The 17,958-nt window shown below is 44.1% G+C and overlaps 2 protein-coding genes and 1 pseudogene across 4 annotated transcripts in view; 1 reads left to right on the forward strand and 2 right to left on the reverse strand.

The window, feature by feature from the left end:
- LOC123998260 (nuclear receptor ROR-alpha A-like) overlaps positions 1 to 7,788 on the reverse strand; it is a 36,997-nt gene extending 29,209 nt beyond the window's left edge. Inside the window, exons 1-2 of one of the 2 annotated variants that reach the window (XM_046303311.1) lie at positions 6,498 to 7,787; positions 434 to 463 (exon numbers count right to left, since the gene is read on the reverse strand). In XM_046303311.1, coding sequence (XP_046159267.1) covers positions 434 to 463; positions 6,498 to 6,558 — 91 coding nt within the window. In that variant the 5' untranslated portion in view covers positions 6,559 to 7,787. Of the gene's footprint in view, positions 1 to 433; positions 464 to 6,497 lie in introns of both variants that reach the window. The other variant, XM_046303313.1, reaches the window with a different exon arrangement.
- A 2,261-nt stretch (positions 7,789 to 10,049) lies between these two features.
- On the reverse strand, positions 10,050 to 13,034 carry LOC123997351 (annotated as a pseudogene).
- A 155-nt stretch (positions 13,035 to 13,189) lies between these two features.
- LOC123998263 (uncharacterized protein C1orf189-like) lies at positions 13,190 to 17,385 on the forward strand. 2 transcript variants are annotated; one of them, XM_046303317.1, is made up of 4 exons: positions 13,190 to 13,373; positions 13,478 to 13,518; positions 13,631 to 13,757; positions 16,847 to 17,385. In XM_046303317.1, exons 1-4 carry the CDS (start codon positions 13,308 to 13,310, stop codon positions 16,946 to 16,948), a joined length of 336 nt encoding a protein of 111 aa, XP_046159273.1. In that variant the 5' UTR covers positions 13,190 to 13,307; the 3' UTR covers positions 16,949 to 17,385. The 2 variants fall into 2 exon arrangements, with proteins under 2 accessions (XP_046159273.1, XP_046159274.1); XM_046303318.1 differs by having other exon boundaries at positions 13,482 to 13,518.
- Positions 17,386 to 17,958: the final 573 nt, after the last annotated feature.

The following is a 17,958-nucleotide window of genomic DNA, read 5'->3' on the forward strand; positions in this document are numbered from 1 at the left end:
TGTGTGTGTGTACGTGTGTGTGTGTGTACGTGTGTGTGTGTGTGTGTACGTGTGTGTGTGTGTGTGTACGTGTGTGTGTGTGTACGTGTGTGTGTGTGTGTGTGTGTGTGTGTGTGTGTGTGTGTGTGTGTGTGTGTGTGTGTGTGTGTGTGTGTGTGTGTGTGTGTGTGTGTGTGTGTGTGTGTGTGTGTGTGTGTGTGTGTGTGTGGGTGGGTGGGTGTGTGTGTGTGGGTGTGGGTGTGTGTGTGTGGGGGGGGGGGGGTATGTGTGGGTGTGTGTGTGTGTTTCAGCACAGGTGCAAATGTGTGCAAATACTAGCGATCCTGGCATAACCACACTGCATGCTCATATAACTAGCACACACATAACACATGGGCATGAACAGACAGGCATATTGACACATAACCAAACACACACAAACACAAGCACTTACTCAAATTAGTCTTCTTGGACACAGTGTCTCCTGTAGTAAAGAAAAGACAAGTTAAATGCTGCTTAAACACAAGACACACTTCCTCTCTCACATCTTAGTTCAATGCTCTACTGTAGCTTCAGCCCCATGTCCCTTATCATCCCAACTGGGCTCATCTCAGTCTCTCTGACAGAGGACTGAGTCTATGTTTCTCTGGCAATAACAATAGGGCTCCCGAGAGGCGCAGCCGTCTAAGGCACTGCATCTCAGTGCTTGAGGCGTCACTACAGACACCCTGGTTCGATTCCAGGCAGTATCACAACCGGTCGTGATTGGAAGTCCCATAGGGCGGCGCACAATTGGCCCAGCGTCGTCCGGGCTTGGCTGGTGCAGGCCGTCATTGTAAATAATAGTTTGTTCTTAACTGACTTGCCTAGTTAAATAAAGGTTACATTTCAAATGTAAAAATAACAGAGGAGGACTGAGTCTATGGACTGAGTCTATGTCTCTCTGACACAACAGAGGAGGACTGAGTCTATGTCTCTCTGACACAACAGAGGAGGACTGAGTCTATGTCTGTCTGACACAACAGAGGAGGACTGAGTCTATGTCTCTCTGACACAATGAGGAGGACTGAGTCTATGGACTGAGTCTATGTCTCTCTGACACAACAGAGGAGGACTGAGTCTATGTCTCTCTGACACAATGAGGAGGACTGAGTCTATGGACTGAGTCTATGTCTCTCTGACACAACAGAGGAGGACTGAGTCTATATCTCTCTGACACAACAGAGGAGGACTGAGTCTATGTCTCTCTGACAACAGAGGAGGACTGAGTCTATGTCTCTCTGACACAACAGAGGAGGACTGAGTCTATGTCTCTCTGACACAATGAGGAGGACTGAGTCTATGGACTGAGTCTATGTCTCTCTGACACAACAGAGGAGGACTGAGTCTATGTCTCTCTGACACAACAGAGGAGGACTGAGTCTATGTCTCTGACACATTGAGGAGGACTGAGTCTATGGACTGTGTCTATGTCTCTCTGACACAACTGAGGAGGACTGAGTCTATGGACTAAGTCTATGTCTCTCTGACACAACAGAGGAGGCCTGAGTCTATGTCTCTATGACACAACAGAGGACTGAGTCTAATGTAAAAATAACAGAGGAGGACTGAATCTATGTCTCTCTGACACAACAGAGGAGGACTGAATCTGTGTCTCTCTGACACAACAGAGGAGGACTGAGTCTATGTCTCTCTGACACAACAGAGGAGGACTGAGTCTATGTCTCTCTGACACAACAGAGGAGGACTGAGTCTGTGTCTCTCTGACACAACAGAGGAGGACTGAATCTATGTCTCTCTGACACAATGAGGAGGACTGAGTCTATGGACTGAGTCTATGTCTCTCTGACACAACAGAGGAGGACTGAGTCTATGTCTCTCTGACACAACAGAGGAGGACTGAGTCTATGTCTCTCTGACACAACAGAGGAGGACTGAGTCTATGTCTCTCTGACACAACAGAGGAGGACTGAGTCTATGTCTCTCTGACACAACAGAGGAGGACTGACTCTATGTCTCTCTGACACAACAGAGGAGGACTGAGTCTATGGACTGAATCTATGTCTCTCTGACACAACAGAGGAGGACTGAATCTGTGTCTCTCTGACACAACAGAGGAGGACTGAGTCTATGTCTCTCTGACACAACAGAGGACCGAGTCTATGTCTCTCTGACACAACAGAGGACCGAGTCTATGTCTCTCTGACACAACAGAGGAGGACTGAGTCTGTGTCTCTCTGACACAACAGAGGACTGAGTCTATGTCTCTCTGACAGAACAGAGGACTGAGTCTATGTCTCTCTGACACAACAGAGGACTGAGTCTATGTATCTCTGACAGAACAGAGGACTGAGTCTATGTCTCTCTGACACAACAGAGGACTGACTCTATGTCTCTCTGACACAACAGAGGACTGAGTCTATGTCTCTCTGACACAACAGAGGACTGAGTCTATGTCTCTCTGACACAACAGAGGAGGACTGACTCTATGTCTCTCTGACACAACAGAGGACTGACTATGTCTCTCTGACACAACAGAGGAGGACTGACTCTATGTCTCTCTGACACAACAGAGGACTGAGTCTATGTCTCTCTGACACAACAGAGGAGGACTGACTCTATGTCTCTCTGACACAACAGAGGACTGAGTCTATGTCTCTCTGACACAACAGAGGACTGAGTCTATGTCTCTCTGACAGAACAGAGGACTGAGTCTATGTCTCTCTGACACAACAGAGGACTGACTCTATGTCTCTCTGACACAACAGAGGACTGAGTCTATGTCTCTCTGACACAACAGAGGACTGACTCTATGTCTCTCTGACACAACAGAGGAGGACTGACTCTATGTCTCTCTGACACAACAGAGGACTGACTCTATGTCTCTCTGACACAACAGAGGACTGACTCTATGTCTCTCTGACACAACAGAGGAGGACTGACTCTATGTCTCTCTGACACAACAGAGGACTGAGTCTATGTCTCTCTGACACAACAGAGGAGGACTGACTCTGTCTCTCTGACACAACAGAGGAGGACTGACTCTATGTCTCTCTGACACAACAGAGGACCGAGTCTATGTCTCTCTGACACAACAGAGGACTGAGTCTATGTTTCTCTGACACAACAGAGGACTGAGTCTATGTCTCTCTGACACAACAGATGACTGAGTCTATGTCTCTCTGACACAACAGAGGAGGACTGACTCTATGTCTCTCTGACACAACAGAGGACTGAGTCTATGTCTCTCTGACACAACAGAGGACTGAGTCTATGTCTCTCTGACACAACAAAGATGGACTGAGTCTATGTCTCTCTGACACAACAGAGGACTGAGTCTATGTCTCTATGACACAACAGAGGACTGAGTCTATGCCAGGATGATGCTGGGCCTCTGCACACAGGGCCTGATATGTTTATAGTGTCTGTTGTATGAAATGAATTGGTGTGGACGAGCCTTGAGAAAGAGACAGATGGGAGAGTAGGAGCTGACACAAGCAGAGTGTGGATGGAGTTTGAACTCTCTCTCAGGCACACGCAGACACACTCACATGTATACACACACACCTTGGTGAGTAAGAGACAGACACAGTTATAGTGAAGGAAGGTGGGAGTCTAGCTTTCTGACCACAATTGTGAGAAAGTTCATATTAGACTGGGTGTGTGTATGTGTGTGTGTGGGTTGTTTCCAAACTGAGGTGTGTATTTTTAGTGTGTGTGTGTGTGTGTGTGTTGAGAGAGGGCAGGGGAGATAAGCATCACTGGGTGGAGGCAGACAGAGGCAGAGGTAGCCTGGGTCTTTGTGTCTAGGGTAGAGAAGGTCTGCTGTGGCTGTCACTGCTTCCCTCTGTTTCCCCTCCTCATCAAATCACGTTTGCTTCATAAGCAGAACACAGAGGTCTGGTGAGAGCAGAGCACTTGACACACAAACAGAAAACATACACACCTAGACTAAGAAAACGCATAGACACACACACACACTGCCGTTTGCGATTGTACACAAAAAGTAAGGATTTGAGTCGCTTTTCAACCTTCAGTGGACTAAGAACGTCAGCCATGCTGTCGGATCATGAGTCAATTTCATGTGATTCCAAACTAAACTAAATCCTAAACCTAAGTGCTAATGATCTGATTCCAGTGAGAACTGCAGTGACACCTGACCCATGCCACTGAGTATCAGCCCAAACCACAGTGTGGGGACTAAGAGGCCATGTTACACAAGACCAACATGAAGGAAATGGAAAACGCTATCTTCTTCCAACTCCTCAATGTGCTCTACTTTTCAAAAAGACTGATCTGTCAGCATCAATACCACCCCATGTTATCTCTCTCTGTCGCTCTCTTTCTCTCCTTATCTGTCTATCTCCCTTGCTCTCTCAATCGAATCAAACAGCAGCATTCTGTCTTTTTCAATCAATGCTTTATCTGACAATGGAAGTCTTGCTAAGATTTAGGCGGCACTATTTAATCAAAAGCGGTTTCCAAGGGTTTCCCTTCTCCCCGTCTCTCTATCCTACTCTGTATGGAGATATAGCAGCTGCAGGCTGGAGAGTGACAGAAGAACACACACAGAGATAACCGCTGCATGTTACACACACACTCCACACATAATGTGATGTAATAAGGGAGTGACTGCTGGCGCATTTATGTGTGTGTGAGTGTGCGTGTTTGTGTGTGCGTGTTTGTATGTACACAGTATAGAAGAGAGTAGCTCTCTGGTGCATAACTGTATAGCTATCATGATGTCCTGTCAATGAGTAACGGAGAGAGTAATATGCAGTGTCACGGCACCGTGAGAAAGGGTTTGAATGTGTTCTAAAGCCAGATAAGTATCTAGAGGACAACTGTGGCATCATTGCAGGATATTTGTATCAGTGCACCCTCTCAGCCAGACCTGGTTCAATTTAGGGAATAAAGATGAAAATATCAATCTAAGTCTGTAGCCTATATTTAGCTGAGGTGTCCATCTCACTCCATGGAGAGCCCAGTGTCTGCTGGTTCTTGTTATTGAATTTCAATTTGTGTCCAACTAAGACCTAGAGTAGACAACCAGGTGAGGGGAGCTTCTAACTAATCAGTGACCTTCATTGTTTAATCAAGTACAAGGGAGAAGTTAAAACCCACAGACACTCGGCCCACCATAGAATGAGTCTGACACCTGTGGTTTAGGCCTGTTGGATGACGTCATGTAATGAATGACGTATGGAGTACGTGTGATAGAGACTGAAGGAATCTAAGTTGGAAGCCATGGTTTGATTTTAGACTGTGTAGTGCTGGCAAATGCAGCAGGCCCAAAACAGGCCCACACAGTTAAGAGCTAATCCCTGGTTTTATAGAGGATTACTGCCATGTTTACCCTCAAGGAGAGTTACACCATCAGCTGGACAGCAGAAGAGAGGTGAGTTAATGAGAGAGGGGGAGGGAGGGGGAGGAGGTAGAGAGGGAGGGGAGGAGAGTGAATGGGGTAAGAAGAAAAAGAGAGGGGAATAGGGAAGATGGGAGGAGGGAGAGTGAATGAGGCAGGATGTGAGGGGGAAGGCAGAGAAAGAACTTGGAGGGAGGGAGCCTTGGTGATCTGACAAAGACAGAGTGAGGGGGGTAAGAGAGAGAGAACGAGACAACTAATGTGTAAGAGAGAGATATAGTGATGGGGATAGATAAGAGATAAAAAGAGAGAAGGAGCTAAAGATGGAGAGAGGGGAGAGATAAGCATTAGAATGAGGCTCTCTTATAGGAGGGGACAGGGTGATGGGGGAGGAGAGGGAGGAGAGGGAGAAGGGGACAGGGTGATGGGGAGGAGAGGGAGAAGGGGACAGGGTGAGGAGAGGGAGGAGAGGGGGAGAGGGAGAAGGGGACAGGGTGATGGGGGAGGGAGGGAGGAGAGGGAGAAGGGGACAGGGTGATGGGGGAGGAGAGGGAGAAGGGGACAGGGTGATGGGGGAGGAGAGGGAGAAGGGGACAGGGTGATGGGGGAGGGGGAGGGGAGGGTGATGGGGGAGGAGAGGGAGGGGACATGGTGATGGGGGAGGAGAGGGAGAAGGGGACAGGGTGATGGGGAGGAGAGGGAGAAGGGGACAGGGTGATGGGGAGGAGAGGGAGAATGGGACAGGGTGATGGGGGAGGAGAGGGAGAAGGGGACAGTGACTGAATACCAACACTCATACAGCACTTCTGTAATCCCTAGGTGTGCTCCCACTACACAATAGTCAATGCTATAGACTGGCAAACAGGTGTGTCTGTGTGTGTGTGCATACATGTGCATCCACGCACACACACACACACACACACAGAGTATATTGCAATGTGCACACATACACATGGATTCACCTTTAAATGTGCATTAATTTATAATGCAAATCTGTGACCTTTTCATTTCACCCAATCCGCAATGTATAGCTAAAACAATAATAGTTCCATCTGCAAATAATTTACATTTGTGAAATGTAAATGACTGAATAGAACCCTACACATGAATACACTAGGCCTAGCCTATCAGTAATCAAGATAATATATCTCACCTCTTTTGATTGGTTCTTCTGTAGTGACGTGTTCGGGTGATTCGGGCTCCTCATATTCCATAACTCCCCCAGTCAAAACAAACTGCGTGTGCTTGCACCTGGCGCTGACACACACTACGCCACTTCACACTCCTGGGACAAGCGTGTCTACACACCCCTTTTTATTGTATATTCTACCGCGCGTTTTGCTGTGCACTTAGTATGCAATGCAACATAAATAACTTAAAAAACGTTGGATCTTTAATTCTAAATATATAGAACTACCTGCTGCTCTAGAGGCAGGGACGGCGCATGCGCTTTAAAACATGCACTACCATCTCTTTTAGAGTCAGTACGCTCATTTACTCTGACAACGTCTTTGTCATTTTCTGTTGTCACTCTCTCTCCATATTCCGTGTTGCCTTCACGTGAGGATAATATCAGCCAGCTTCATTTTTGCAACGAACTTCCTTGTACAAGCAGTTCAGGCTACTCCGGTTTCAACCCGCTTGCTCTTTGCGCCCTGGCTGTCGGCCCGAGCTCCGCTCAGAGGTTATGTCACCAGGATTTATGTAATAACTCACGGCCGTTTGTTTGTTGCAGCCGGTCCGTCTTTATTCTGTAGTTCCCGATTTAAACATAGCCCAACCAACGCATTTGCCTAAATAAATATGAAGGCAGGCAAGCAAACCCCAAAACGTTTAGACCTATAGGCTAGGCCTATATGTTTGTCTGGAGGTTTTTTTCAGTAGCTTGATATATGATACGGCCTATGGAAATATAAGAAAATGTGTCATTATAGACTAATTATCAAACGTTGTGTTTTATTTGATTGCTTTCCTCTTCGGTTTTAATTACGGTCATTAATAGAAGCGCATGTAGTCTTCCGCAGTGTGCATGGTAAAGGGTTACCAAGGTTGGTTTACCCGTTACATAATTCTACAACGCACTGAATTATCCGGTGTAAACAAATTACTGTATTTAACCACTACAGTTACTTAACCTGTTTGTTGTTGATGGTTCTAACTCAGGTCATATCAGATTTAAGCAATTTAATATTTTTTTGTGGGCTATAAATAGCTACAATAGTTGGGAGCAAATTGTGACCAACCGTCCTGAACTAAAGCAACAGTGGTGATCTGCGCATGCGCTATACAACATGCACTATCATCTCTGTTATAGTTACTCAACTCATTTACTCTGAGACCGTCTTTGTCATTTTGTCATTCTCTGTTGTCACTCTTCCTATTCCGCCTTGTCTTCAGGTAAAGATAACATCAGCCAACTTCATTTTCAGTTCAGTTCAGGCTACTCAGGTTTCACCCGGGATGAACAGTGTGTTCCCGTTAATTTTGGTGTGGTCTCAATTAGATGACGGTGGAAATCTCGACCTCTGCGTTTGAAGCTCTGCGGTAGAGCGACTGTTGCACTTTTGCACATTTGATTGCGCAAGAAAGGTGCGTCAGTGCTATCCTTTTTTAATTACCGCCGCGCGGTTCAGCAACTGTCGGTTTCCTTCGGCTGGACCAACGATATAGGTTTAACTGTCTCAGTGAAGTGATCTGCTTATTATTTAGTCTATATAATATGGCATTTGTGTGAGCAAGGCCATCAATCTGTAAAGAGATAAATCAGATCAATATATAACTGACAATATGCCAGGGCCACAGATTATGGCAATCAAATATGAGATAAAATAAGACAAAAATATAATCTCTCACAGTGAAAGAAAGCTTTACTACTCTCTGGACATACAATGTATGTGTGTTTTTGTGGTTTCAACTAAATGAAATGACTGGAAAGTTGTCCACCTCAGTTCCACTGCGCCCTCGCTCCTCACAGCCCATCTGACCACACCCGAGTCTCAGGCTCTCCCTACCGCAGCTCTGGCTGTGTCCTAAGCGCACGCACACACACGCACACACACCTGCTCTGCAGCCATCTCCAATATGAGGACAGAAACTCGAGGGGCCTAAGGGAGGGGGGATGGGGGAGTTCACACCTAACCACACACACACACAGCAAAATACCAAACCAAACCAGTACACTGTGCGCATGTATTTCGTGAGGAGGGACACTGTAGGGTTCCTATGAAACACTAATTATATCAGAAACTCCAGAGAAATGGGCCACTAGTATCAGACATATTATTTTCAGTTAGCTTTCATGCCTAGTATTATCAGTTAGTTACCATGCCTAGTATTATCAGTTAGTTACCATGCCTAGTATTATCAGTTAGTTACCATGCCTAGTATTATCAGTTAGTTACCATGCCTAGTATTATCAGTTAGTTACCATGCCTACTACTATCAGTGAGTTACCATGCCTACTAGTATCAGTTAATTACCATGCCTAGTATTATCAAATCAAATTGTATTATCAGTTCGTTACCATGCCCAGTATTATCAGTTAGTTACCATGTCTACTAGTATCAGTTAGTTACCATGCCTAGTATTATCAGTTAGTTACCATGCCTACTACTATCAGTTAGTTACCATGCCTACTAGTATCAGTTAGTTACCATGCCTAGTATTATCAGTTAGTTACTATGCCTACTACTATCAGTTAGTTACCATGCCTACTAGTATCAGTTAATTACCATGCCTAGTATTATCAAATCAAATTCTATTATCAGTTAGTTACCATGCCTACTAGTTTCAGTTAGTTACCATGCCTAGTATTATCAGTTAGTTACCATGCCCACTAGTATCAGTTAATTACCATACCTAGTATTATCAGTTAGTTACCATGCCTAGTATTTACCATGCCTAGTATCAGTTAGTTACCATGCCTAGTATTTACCATGCCTAGTATTATCAGTTAGTTCCCACTATCAGTTAGTTACCATGGCTACTAGTATCAGTTAGTTACCATGCCTAGTATCATTTAGTTGCCATGCCTACTAGTATCAGTTCATTACAATGCTTACTAGTATCCGTTAGTTACCATGCCTAATAGTATCAGTTAGTTACCATGCCTACTAGTATCAGTTAGTTACCATGCCTAGTATTACCAGTTAGTTACCATGCCTAGTATTATCAGTTAGTTACTATGCCTACTACTATCAGTTAGTTACCATGCCTAGTATTATCAGTTAGTTACAATGCCTACTACTATCAGTTAGTTACCATGCCTAGTATTATCAGTTAGTTACCATGCCTACTAGTATCAGTTAGTTACCATGCCTACTAGTATCAGTTAGTTACCATGCCTACTAGTATTAGTTAGTTACCATGCCTAGTGTTATCAGTTAGTTACCATGCCTAGTATTATCAGTTAGTTACCATGCCTAGTGTTATCAGTTAGTTACCATGCCTAGTATTATCAGTTAGTTACCATGCCTGCTATTATGAGTTCGTTACCATGCCTAGTATTATCAGTTAGTTACCATGCCTGCTATTATGAGTTCATTACCATGCCTACTATGTGTTATGGGTGAATATGATATCCAAAGAGTCTAATAAAGTAGCATTTTGTTAAGGCTATGTGGTCTGCTGGGTTTATGCTGACAGAATCCTCTGAACTCTGTGATGTGGACAACGTGTCAGTTTTTACGGTAATGCTGCCTGTCATTCATTTCTTACTGGAAGGGGATCATTCACAAAGAGGGAGGGGTCAGAGACAAGACAGACTGACAAATAAAGAAAAAGAGAGAGGGAGACAGACAGCGACAGAGAGGAAGACAGACAGCGACAGAGACAGAGAGGATGGAAAGAAGAGGGGAAAGAAGGAAGAAGGGGTGAGAGGGAGACAGACAGTGACAGAGAGAGAGAGAGAGAGAGAGGAAGGAAAGAAGGAAGAAGGGGTGAGAGGGAGACAGACAGTGACAGAGAGAGAGAGGATGGAAAGAAGAGGGGAAAGAAGGAAGAAGGGGTGAGAGGGAGACAGAGAGAGAGAGGATGGAAAGAAGAGGGGAAAGAAGGAAGAAGGGGTGAGGGGGAGACAGACAGTGACAGAGAGAGAGAGGATGGAAAGAAGGAAGAAGGGGTGAGAGGGAGACAGACAGTGACAGAGAGAGAGAGGATGGAAAGAAGGAAGAAGGGGTGAGGGGGAGACAGACAGTGACAGAGAGAGAGAGGATGGAAAGAAGGAAGAAGGGGTGAGGGGGAGACAGACAGTGACAGAGAGAGAGAGGATGGAAAGAAGAGGGGAAAGAAGGAAGAAGGGGTGAGAGGGAGACAGAGAGAGAGAGGATGGAAAGAAGAGGGGAAAGAAGGAAGAAGGGGTGAGAGGGAGACAGACAGTGACAGAGAGAGAGAGGATGGAAAGAAGAGGGGAAAGAAGGAAGAAGGGGTTATCCAATGTGCAGGTGAGCAGCACTGTACCACCCAATGGGATGGGGCTTTGGGGAGTAGAGGCGGGATACAGTATTTGTCATAACCAGGAAATGTGGTCAGGAAAAATCTAGAACCTCACTTAGAACCCTACAATAATGACCACAATACCATGAAAACATGTTTTTAGAGCTTAATAAGCCATGAGTGAGTGATGGAGAAAGTGAGGAAGGGAGTGAGGGAGAAAGTATGTGTACCTGCGGTAGTTGATGTTGAGGTTGGCAGTCATGACAGGACCAGAGAGGTAGGTGGCGTGGGTCCCCGTTACAGTGTCAATCATGGTAGCTATTGCCCCCCCATGGACGTGCCTGGAATCGCACACATCATTTATAAACATTACACTTCTGACTAACTATGGTGTTTAAATGCTAGCAGTTGATTGTGTAATTTTTACAGAGATACACACACAAGGACAAACATTGTCACAGTATACACATGCCATCAGCACACACACACACAAACAGCTCACCCCGGGGGTCCCTCCAGTAGGTGGCCAGCCTGGAACACACACACACACTTCTGCTCCTGCTTGTTGACAAACACGACGTACTCGAAAGCTGCACGCTGCTCCCTAATGTTCCGTGTGAAGACGAGCCTTCGACTGAATGATCTTACTCAGATACACCCCACCTTGGAAGGAGAAACACACATACAGACAACATCTTACTCAGATACACCCCACCTTGGAAGGAGAAACACACATACAGACAACATCTTACTCAGATACACCCCACCTTGGAAGGAGAAACACATATACAGACAACATCTTACTCAGATACACCCCACCTTGGAAGGAGAAACACATATACATACAACATCTTACTCAGATACACCCCACCTTGGAAGGAGAGACACACATACAGACAACATCTTACTCAGTCAGATACACCCCACCTTGGAAGGAGAGACACACATATAGACAACATCTTACTCAGATACACCCCACCTTGGAAGGAGAAACACACATATAGACAACATCTTACTCAGATACACCCCACCTTGGAAGGAGAAACACACATATAGACAACATCTTACTCACATACACCCCACCCCACCTTGGAAGGAGAAACACACATACAGACAACATCTTACTCAGATACACCCCACCTTGGAAGGAGAGACACACAGTTACACACATACACACAACATCTTACTCAGACACTATGCCCAGGACATGAGAGAGACAGGATTATACAAACACGTTTTTTTACGCCACATTTTAGTAATTTATCTTGTCCAGAGTGACTTACAGTAGTGAGTGCATGCATTTTCGTACACACACACATCATCCATATGTGGAAGAAACCCTTCCTTACTGTACCTGTGGCATACTTGAGGGAGCGGTTATAGCTGGGTAGTCTTCTCCAGACCCCCCACTTCTTCTCTCCGTCATCTGTCTCTACCTCACACTGGCTGTTATAGTGCTCATACAAACGCCTCATGTCGGAGCCCCAGGACGAGTTGGGCAGGCTGAAGTCCCGTGGCTGGAAAGAGAAAGACCAGGGCAGCACCTAGTGGACAAACACTATTATTACACCCTCATCCGTACTTTATTACAGTATTATCTGACCGAGTACAGGGGGTCCCACTGTATGACAACAGAACAGCATGACACGGCAGAAACATTCAGAACGAAATACATTACTGCACATTTCACAATGCACATTGTGGGAAAAAAATACTGTTTCTATCGGCAGTAACTTCGGGAAAAGGGAACCATGACAAATGTTTAGGTAAGATGAATCATGACTCACATGTTCTCACTCACATTGCCCTTGACAGTAGGCTACACTAATGCCAGGGCTGTTTGTAGCTAGCTAAATATGTGTGACTGTGTGAGTTTCTGGACCTACCGCCATGGTTCGGACACTGTTGATAGAGTATCAGGGAAGCTGGACCCTCTTTGAGTCATTTGTTGTCTGATGTTGGTGTTGAAATTTCCCTTTGAGATTTCACGTCCCATTATTTGGCATAGTCCCCTGGCCATGTGCTGCACTCCTGTTCGTATCATTATTACAATGTTGGGGTAAGATTGCCAAGCCCTATTCTGATGTAACTACAAGTTACTGTAACGTTACGGTTACTACTAGCCAGCCCTTCAGCTTTACTGACTAGTGGCTGTTGTATGATAGCAATACACATTCAGAATCAAACCTAACATAGAACTATAACTTTCTACTGTAACAAACTAACAACAGGAGGATACATACGGAGCTTTTGTCAATTTTGTATCGCCTCGGTTTGGCTGGTAGAATGACTTTCATGTGTATCTCATCGCCCCACGCGTCATGCTGGTCATGTGATCTGTATCGTTCACTGTAATTGGCAGCGAAGGGCGGATTTTCCGGCAACATAGGTTAGTTACCATGCCAACGTAGACAGACTCTACTCGGTCTATTGAGACGCTGACATTTTGTAACCATATATTCGTCTATTGTGCAGTCTTTGTTAAAGGAAGATACGTGTGACTATTTATTTCAAATAAACTGCCAACAGGATGTTTGGTTGTGAGGAACGACGTTCCAAAAACAAACTTGTGCAGAGGGCGAGAGACAGAATCAAGGTAAGCATGTCACTACTAAGCAACACACAGACAAAAAAGTGGTCAGATACCTATGTCTAAGTGGCTGGAAATGTATTATAGTCTGCATTTTCACTCTTTTAAAGAAAGATGGCGAGATGACGAACCGCATTGCAGAGCTGGACAGGTGTGTAAACTATTTCGTTCTGTACTGTTGGGCTAATTGTAACTGCAACGTTTGATACGTTTTCCCTGAACTTACAGTCCGACCCCCCCCCCCTTCTCTTTCTGTCTCTCAGTATCTGTGGTGTGATGCAAAAGGCTAAGTTTGAGGGCTCCACCCAGGCTGGTTCCATGAAGACCCTGAAGCTGAGAGAGCTGACCCAGCAGAGAGAGGCTGAGCTGAGAAAGACTGCTCTGACAATGGTGAGAGAGTGGAGGGGTGCTGAAACAGGGCCCTGTCTCCTCAGCAACACTAAAAAAGTACTTCCGGGTCACAGAATTTCAGAATATTCAGAATAAATGTCTGCACGAAATAGCAGAAAAGTGTTAATAGCCTAAATGCCCCCAATGCAATCACTGTGTATGGAATACATATGGGCTTGTAGAGCAAATACTATTCTAGGTGCCGCAGTAGAAGTGTTGTAGGGAATACTCAGTAGGGTCTGTCAAATGTATTTATGGTGTAATTTCATTGGCCTGTGAATGACACAGATCAAGATAGCTTAGGATTCAACACAATCGTACCTGGGCCTGAACCCCGCCCTGTGCAACTGGGTCCTGGACTTCCTGACGGGCTGCCCCCAGGTGGTGAAGGTACTGTAGAAAAAAACACCTCCACTTCGCTGATACTCAACACTGGGGCCCCACAAGGATGTGTGCCCCGTCCTGTACTCCCTGTTCACCCATGACTGCGTGGCCATGCACGCCTCCAACTCAATCATCAAGTTTGCAGACGACACAACAGTAGTAGGCCTGATTACCAACAATGAAGATACAGCCTACAGGGAGGAGGTGAGGGCTCTGGGAGTGTGGTGCCAGGAAAATAACCTCTCACCCAATGTCAACAAAACAAAGGAGCTGATCAGGGACTTCAGGAAACAGCAGATGGAGCACCCCCCTATCCACATCGATGTGACCGCAGTGAAGAAGGTGGAAAGCTTCAAGTTCCTCGCGTACACATCACTGACAAACGGAAATGGTTCACCTACACAGACAGTGTGGTGAAGAAGGCGCAACAGCACCACTTCAACCTCAGGAGGCTGAAGAAATTTGGCTTGGTACCTAAAATCCTCACAAACTTTTACAGATGCACAATTGAGAGCATCCTGTCGGGCTGTATCACTACCTGGTACGGCAACTGCACTGCCCGCAACCGCAGGGCTCTCCAGAGAGTGGTGCGGTCTGCCCAACGCATCACCGGGGGCAAACTACCTGCCCTCCAGGACATCTACAGCACCCAATGTCACAGGAAGGGCAAAAAGATCATCAAGAACAACAACCACCCAAGCCACTGCCTGTTTACCTCTCTATTATCCAGAAGACAAGGTCAGTACAGGTGCATCAAAGCTGGGACTGAGAGACTGAAAAACAGCTTCTATCTCAAGGCCATCAAACTGTTAGATACTGTTAAATAGCCATCACTAGCACATTAGAGGCCACTTTAATAATGTTTACATATGTTGCATTACTCATCTTATATGTATATACTGTATTTTACTGCATCTTAGTCTATGCCGCTCTGACATTGCTTGCCCAAATATTTATATATTCTTAATTCCTTTCCTTTACTTTAGATTGTGTGTATTGTTGTGAAATTGTTAGATATTACTGTTAGATATTACTGCACTGTTAATGCTAGAAACACAAGCATTACCCTACACCCACAATACCATCTGCTAAACACGTATGTGACAAATAACATTTAATTTGATTTAATTTTCACTGTTGTCAAACAGCTTAAATTGGGGTGCCTAGACACTATAATGTACAAATATAGCACTGTACAGGAAGGAACACTGTATTATTCAGAGCTCAATGAAATGACACCATATATACATTATACAGACCATACTGACTATTCCCTACAATGCTTCTACTGCGACACCTAGGATAGTTTTTGCTCTATAAGCCAACATGTCTTCCTTATACAGTGATTTGCATCGTGACCACTGGAATGGGTGGAGTAAAAGGCCAGCAACACTAAATGACACCATTACATTCTACAGACCCTGAGCACTCCCCACCCCATTTTTACATCTGCACAAATCGTATAGTTTCCAGGCACCCCAATTTAAGATGACCACAACTCTTCCTATGACCTAGCTTTTTGTTCTAACTCATCTGATTTGTGTTCTAGGAACTCTAGTGAGTAGACTGGACCCTGGTTTTATGGACACACAATCAATCGCTTTTCCTGTGTGTAATTTGTCTGTGCAATACAACAAAAATAAAAATAAATTCCCTTTAACATTACATTTTAAATTGCATCCTTAAACAATAGCACCAGTAAATAAACAAGAATCATACAGTCAATATATATATATATTATGTTTAATGTATATATTTTTTACCAGTAGGCTATTATTAAGCGCCAACCATTTTCTCAATATGCTCCACCTTATAATATTCTTTATCTTACTGTACATTGACTCTGTAACGGTACCCCCTGTATATAGCCTCGCTATTGATATTTTACTGCTGCTCTTTAATTATTTGTAACTTTTATGTAATTTTTTTATTTAAATGTATTAAATCATTATTTATTTAACTTTGTTATTGATATATATATATATATATAATATATATATATTTTGTGTTATTAATTATTATATATTTTTTTTAACTGGTCTGGGCTTGTAAGTAAGCATTTACTGTAAGGTCTACTACACCTGTTGTATTCGGGGCATGTTTGATTTGATTTATATAAAGTACTAATTCTCTATAGTTTAGATTTTTACCCCATGTAGTTATTATATTTCTCCTCATTTTAACATTATGCACAGCACATAGCTGCAAAAAAAATATTATATTTTGTGGCAGACACAGCGTTTTACCGCACTTTTATTTTGAAGGCATAATCAGGAAACCTGAAGTATAAATGAATGTGGATAGGATCCAGCTAGTTTTCTTGCCATGAAGCTAATCCCTGTCTCCATACCGTTTTAGAGACCTTGTTCTCTTAGGGGACGTTATTAAATAACCTATTATCAGCCCTTTCATGAAGGTTCGTAGCATATCTCTAACCTATTCCTCTGACTGAGGAAAATTAATGGTCTTATTCTTGTTAATTTGTGTTGCAGTGTCCTTTACACACGTACACTGTCAAAGCAATCACACATTTGTAACACCAGGCAGGGGTAAAAGTAGGCTACACATTGTCAGGTTTTCCATATAGGACACACCAACTTATGAATTGCTTGCATTGTCCATATTTGTACCAGAACTTCAACTATGGCTTCCCTTGTATGTACAGTACATGCTCTCCATGATGTCTGCTTTCTGTGTGTGTGCAGGTCCGTAGAGCAGCACTGCAGGCCCTCCTGGAGCATGAGAGACAGCAGTACGTCATAGAGCTCAACAGACTGGGCAAGACCATCTACAAACAGAGAGTCTAGACTCTAGTCTCTACTACACCATAACAACACCAAAGACCATCTACAAACAGAGAGTCTAGACTCTAGTCTCTACTACACCATAACAACACCAAAGACCATCTACAAACAGAGAGTCTAGACTCTAGTCTCTACTACACCATAACAACACCAAAGACCATCTACAAACAGAGAGTCTAGACTCTAGTCTCTACTACACCATAACAACACCAAAGACCATCTACAAACAGAGAGTCTAGACTCTAGTCTCTACTAGACCATAACAACACCAAAGACCATCTACAAACAGAGAGTCTAGACTCTAGTCTCTACTAGACCCATAACAACACCAAAGACCATCTACAAACAGAGAGTCTAGACTCTAGTCTCTACTAGACCCATAACAACACCAAAGACCATCTACAAACAGAGAGTCTAGACTCTAGTCTCTACTACACCATAACAACACCAAAGACCATCTACAAACAGACAGTCTAGACTCTAGTCTCTACTACACCATAACAACACCAAAGACCATCTACAAACAGAGAGTCTAGACTCTAGTCTCTACTAGACCCATAACAACACCAAAGACCATCTACAAACAGAGAGTCTAGACTCTAGTCTACTAGACCCATAACAACACCAAAGACCATCTACAAACAGAGAGTCTAGACTCTAGTCTCTACTACACCATAACAACACCAAAGACCATCTACAAACAGAGAGTCTAGACTCTAGTCTCTACTAGACCCATAACAACACCAAAGACCATCTACAAACAGAGTCTAGACTCTAGTCTCTACTAGACCCATAACAACACCAAAGACCATCTGAAGTTTATGCTGAAAGCCATCTAGCAGCTAGAATGTGTGAACAAATATAGAATACTTTGAAGTATTAATGTGAAAACATTTACTCACAACCATCTACAAGCATCTTATTTTCAATCAGACCTTTTTTTATTTATGTAAATACAACGACGTAAAACTGCAATCCTAAAGGTAAAACACATTAATGTGTGTGTTATCTTT

This window comes from Oncorhynchus gorbuscha, linkage group LG15, assembly GCF_021184085.1.
Source record: "Oncorhynchus gorbuscha isolate QuinsamMale2020 ecotype Even-year linkage group LG15, OgorEven_v1.0, whole genome shotgun sequence".
Classification (NCBI taxonomy): Eukaryota; Metazoa; Chordata; class Actinopteri; order Salmoniformes; family Salmonidae; genus Oncorhynchus; species Oncorhynchus gorbuscha.